Genomic DNA, 5,000 nt, shown 5'->3' on the forward strand with positions numbered 1-5,000 from the left:
CTCTCTCTCTCTCTCTCTCTTCATCCGGTCCGGCTTTCACATCCTCTGTTTGTCATTTGGTCTTTGTTTCGTTGTAAATGAGATTATTATTATTATTATTATTATTATTATTATTATTATTGTTGTTATTGTTGTTGTAATTGTTTTTTTCTTTCCAGGACGAAAATGCCTCCAGGTGAGTGTTACATTGTTGTTATTGTTGTTATTCTTCTTCTTACTGTTATTATCGTTGTTGTTGTTGTTGTTGTTGTTGTTGTTGTTGTTGTTGTTGTTGTTGTTATCTCCATCTCTTAATTCTTATCGTGTTCGTCTTTTCCTCCTTTCCTTCCTGGTTTGTTTCGCTTCAGCATCATGATACCTTCTTCTTCTTCTTCTTCTTCTTCTTCTTCTTCTTCTTCTTCTTCTTCTTCTTCTTCTTCTTCTTCTTCTTCTTCTTCTTCTTCTTCTTCTTCTTCTTCTTCTTCTTCTTCTTCTTCTTCTTCTTCTTCTTCTTCTTTCCATCACTAAATTAAACTACTACTACTACTGCTACTACTACTACTACTACTACTACTACTACTACTACTACTACTACTACTACTACTACTACTACATAACCAACACAGCGCATACTCGATGACTCTCTCTCTCTCTCTCTCTCTCTCTCACACACACAAGGTTAACGACACTGAGTTGCCATTTATCACTTTCCTCTGTTAAGTAGACATGGTATGAAGATAATTCTGTATATAATTTATTACAAAAAAACATTCCATACACTTATTACATTTGCGATTACATTTAAAATTACATACGTCGCGTGTAGAATAGAGAGGTAAATAAATCATTTGTGGACGTTCTTTTACTGATGATGGTGATGATGGTGATGAAGATGATGATGGGGACAATCAGGCTGGTATTCTCAAACTCTCCTGCACTTCACCTTCACTATATGAAAAGGCTGTATCTTAGTCTACACGAGTTTTTCAAGATATTTTTCGTTTTTTGGGGGCAGATTGATACGATTTCTGCCTTATTAACTGGAGAAACACTCTTGAAAAGCCCGTTAGTCATCTATGTCCTTCAGAAATAATCGTGGTGAGAGAATGAACGATATTTAAGGTGTTTTTACAGTTCTAGAGGCAAAGTGACAAGATTTCTACATTTTTAACTGGAGAAACACTTGAAAACCCCACTAATCATCTCTGTGGCCTTGGAAAACAGTCTTAATGAGAGAACAGAGCATTTTCAAGGATATTTTTAAGATTCTAGAGGCAGAGTGACAAGAATAATGCGTCTCTGAATATGGACACTCCTCTTTTTACTAAGGGAGGAAGGAACAGTGGAGTAAAGAGGTGTTAGTATGTTAGATAGAGAAACAGACCACAATTCTTCTCTTTTTAGTATAGAGGGAGGAAAAGTGGAGGAAAGAGGTGTTACTGTGTGGAAGATAAAGAATGGTGAGCGGAGTGGTGTGTGGAAGGATAGAGTGGTGATGTGGATGTGTGTGTGCGTGTCTGAATAGTGACCTGATAGTGATGACAATAGTAGGTGGTTGTGATAGTGTACAGTGCAGTTTGTTTGTTGCATTTTAGTTTATTTTTTTTTAGTTTCTTTAGCATTAGAAGAAAAAGAGAAGGACGAGAAAAAAAGAGAGGAATAGGAAGAGGAGGAGAAATAAAGAAGGAGGAAGTGGAGAAGGGGAAAAAAGAAGGAATAAAAGGAAGAGGAGGAGGACGAGGAGGAGGAGGAGGAGGAGGAGGAGAAAGAATAACTATTTCAGGTTAGGTTAGATTAAGTTAGAAGAAGTTACGCTAAGATAGATTGAATTAAGTTAGGATAGGTTAGGATAGGTTAGGATAGGTTAGGTTAGGTTAGGATAGGTTAGGATAGGTTATATATATCGCCATCATGTCTTTTCATCTTCACCTTATCTTCCTCATCCTCCATCTCTATCTTCAACACCCTCGGCCTCCCCCTATCCCCCTCCTCCACCCTCAGCAGTGGTGGTGGTGGTGGTGGCGGTGGTGGAGGTGGTAGCCGGGGTGGTGGAAGGCCGGAGGGGGGTGTCGGTGGCTAGGTGGAGGGGGTGGAGGTGGAGGATGCTGGTGCTGGTGTGGTGGTGGCGGCGGCGGTGGTGGTGGTGGTGGTGGTGGTGGTGGCGGCAGGTGGTGATGGTGGTGGTGATGGTGGTGGTGGTGGTGGTGGTGGTGTCGTGTTTCTGTACTCCTTATCTTCATTGCAATAGTAGTAGTAGTAGTAGTAGTAGTAGTAGTAGTAGTAGTAGTGGTGGTGGTGGTGGTCACAGTTTCACTTCAGTTTAACCCTACTATTTTCTTTGCTTCTGAAATAGTAATGAAAATAGTATTAGTAACAGTAATAATGGTCAAGATAATAGTAATGTTTGTATATTTCTTTCTTCCCTACACACCACTCCTGCATCCACACACCTCCACTCACTGCTGCCATGCTTCATAGTAGTAGTAGTAGTAGTAGTAGTAGTAGTAGTAGTAGTAGTAGTAGTAGTAGTAGTTGTTGTTGCTGTTGAAGTAATAGTAGTAGTCATAACGGTATAAATGTTAATCTTAACCTAAAACTACTACTACTACTACTACTACTACTACTACTACACACACACACACACACACGAATAAAACTAAGAAAACTAAACAGAAAGATAAAAAGAAACTGCTATAAACACACACACACACACACACACACACACACACACACACACACACACACACACACACACACACACACACACACACCTGGGAATGCCGTGTTGGGAGCTCTTGATGAGTTTTACCAAGCGTAGTTCACCTGTGCTCTCCCCGCTGCCTCTCCCTCGAGTGTGGGTATGCGAGGTGAGAGAGAGAGAGAGAGAGAGAGAGAGAGAGAGAGAGAGAGAGAGAGGGAGAGTTATTGAGAGATATCACGTAACTCAGTTGTTTTTTTGTTAGTTCTCAGTGTCCTCTCTCTCTCTCTCTCTCTCTCTCTCTCTCTCTCTCTCTCTCTCTCTCTCTCTCTCTCTCTGTCTTCATTCATGTTTTCTTATGTTTGAATGTTTGTTGGCTTGTTCTCTCTCTCTCTCTCTCTCTCTCTCTCTCTCTCTCTCTCTCTCTCTCTCTCTCTCTCTCTCTCTCTCTCTCTCTCTCTCTCTCTCTCTCTCTCTTTCTTTAATTCCTTCATCCTCCTTTTCCTTGTCCTCTGCGTTTTCTTCCTCTTGTCTTCTCTACAACCACCACCACCACCTCCTCCTCCTCCTCCTCCTCCTCCTCCTCCTCCTCCTCCTCCTCCTCCTCCTCTTCCATTCTCTACTTCTCTTGCAGCACATCACATGGCCTGTTTATCTGCTCCTCCTCCTCCTCCTCCTCCTCCTCCTCCTCCTCCTCCTCCTCCTCCTCCTCCTCCTCCCAAAGATTGAACCATTCTTCGCAACCAGCATATCTATACGACCTCCATCCTCCTCGTCCTTCTCCTCCTCCTCCTCCTCCTCCTCCTCCTCCTCCTCCTCCTCCTCCTCTTCCTGAATCCCGTGCTCTCTAACCTCCCCTAACAACATTTTTCCTCCTTTACCTCCCTTCCTTCCATTCCTCCATTTTACCGAGTCTACTCTTCTCCTCCTCCTCCTCCTCCTCCTCCTCCTCCTCCTCCTCCTCCTCCTCTTGAGTGGTCAGGAAGATAGTGGAGATATTAACTTAAGAAAAACATGTTTATCCAATACAAGGGGACATATTGTAGGAGGAGGAGGAGGAGGAGGAGGAGGAGGAGGAGGAGGAGGAGGAGGAGGAGGACTAAAAGAATAATGATTGATACGAGGGGGAAAGGAAAAGAGAGAAGAGCACGATAGAGCAAGAGAGAGAGAGAGAGAGAGAGAGAGAGAGAGAGAGAGAGAGAGAGAGAGAGAGGGCAGGAAGAGGAAAACAAGGCTATTGAACACGACAAAAGAAGACACGAAAAATATAGACAGTCGGAAGAAAAGAGAAGCGGACAGGAAGGAAAGAGGAGGAGGAGGAGGAGGAGGAGGAGGAGGAGGAGGAGGAGGAGGAGGAGGAGGAGGAGGAGGAGGAGGAGGGGAGAGTCCTTTTTTTTTTTTATCTTAAAGGAGAGTGACTGAGGGGGATGGAGGACATGAACCAGAGAGAATGACACAAACACGTTCTAAACATGTTCTCGACTTAACCTAACTTTCTCTTCACAATTACACAGGTTGTTTTTCTTTTAACATTTCCACATTTTTTTTTTTATTCCATTTTTTTCAACATTTATTTAGAACATTTATTATTGTTTACATTTTTACATTAATTTTTTTTCATTTTTTTAGAACATTTATTATTGTTTACATTTTTACTTTAATTTTTCACTGTTTACATTTCTACATTTGTTTGTCCAATTTGAATATACGTTTTTTTCTATCTATTTATATATCTATCTATTTTTATTTTGTTTTTTACTAGAACAATTAATTAATGTTCCTAGATAAACAAACAAACAAACAAACATAAGAGGAAAACGAACAAATAAGGAGAGTAAAGATGAGAGAGAGAGAGAGAGAGAGAGAGAGAGAGAGAGAGAGAGAGAGAGAGAGAGAGAGAGAAACGTGATGGTGGTGTCTTCAATATTACAGTGAGGTTAAAGAGTGATACATCAGATAACTCTTGATATAGTGCAGAGAGAGAGAGAGAGAGAGAGAGAGAGAGAGAAGGATGAAATATAAATGGAAGGAATAATAAGGAGAGAGAGAGAGAAAAAAAAGAAAAGAGAGAGGAAGGAGAGAAGGATAGAGAAAAGAAGGAAAAAAATGAAGGTAATAATAGAAAGTCTAAAATCACCAGAGAGAGAGAGAGAGAGAGAGAGAGAGAGAGAGAGATATTGTGGATTCACATGTGTTAATTCCGCTCTGAAATGATTTGCTACGTGTGTGTGTGTGTGTGTGTGTGTGTGTGTGTGTGTGTGTGTGTGTGTGTGTGTGTGTGTGTGTGTGTGTGTGTGTGTGTGTGTGTTCTTTTTATAAATTC

The 5,000-nt window shown here is 41.2% G+C and overlaps 2 protein-coding genes across 2 annotated transcripts in view; one reads left to right on the forward strand and one right to left on the reverse strand.

The window, feature by feature from the left end:
• Positions 1-5,000, forward strand: part of LOC123511653 (uncharacterized protein DDB_G0271670-like) — a gene marked incomplete at both ends in the record, with an annotated part of 32,135 nt that overhangs the window by 16,327 nt on the left and 10,808 nt on the right. Inside the window, 2 exons of the mRNA XM_045267700.1 lie at positions 348-488; positions 4,507-4,582. Of these exons, the coding sequence (XP_045123635.1) occupies positions 348-488; positions 4,507-4,582 (217 nt within the window). The remainder of the gene's footprint in view (positions 1-347; positions 489-4,506; positions 4,583-5,000) is intronic.
• Positions 2,692-5,000, reverse strand: part of LOC123511607 (zinc finger CCCH domain-containing protein 18-like) — a 12,669-nt gene continuing 10,360 nt past the window's right edge. The window contains exon 6 of the mRNA XM_045267634.1: positions 2,692-2,750. The gene's annotated coding sequence lies outside the window, so the exon portion shown is untranslated. The remainder of the gene's footprint in view (positions 2,751-5,000) is intronic.

Source organism: Portunus trituberculatus, chromosome 4 (genome assembly GCF_017591435.1).
Source record: "Portunus trituberculatus isolate SZX2019 chromosome 4, ASM1759143v1, whole genome shotgun sequence".
NCBI lineage: Eukaryota > Metazoa > Arthropoda > Malacostraca > Decapoda > Portunidae > Portunus > Portunus trituberculatus.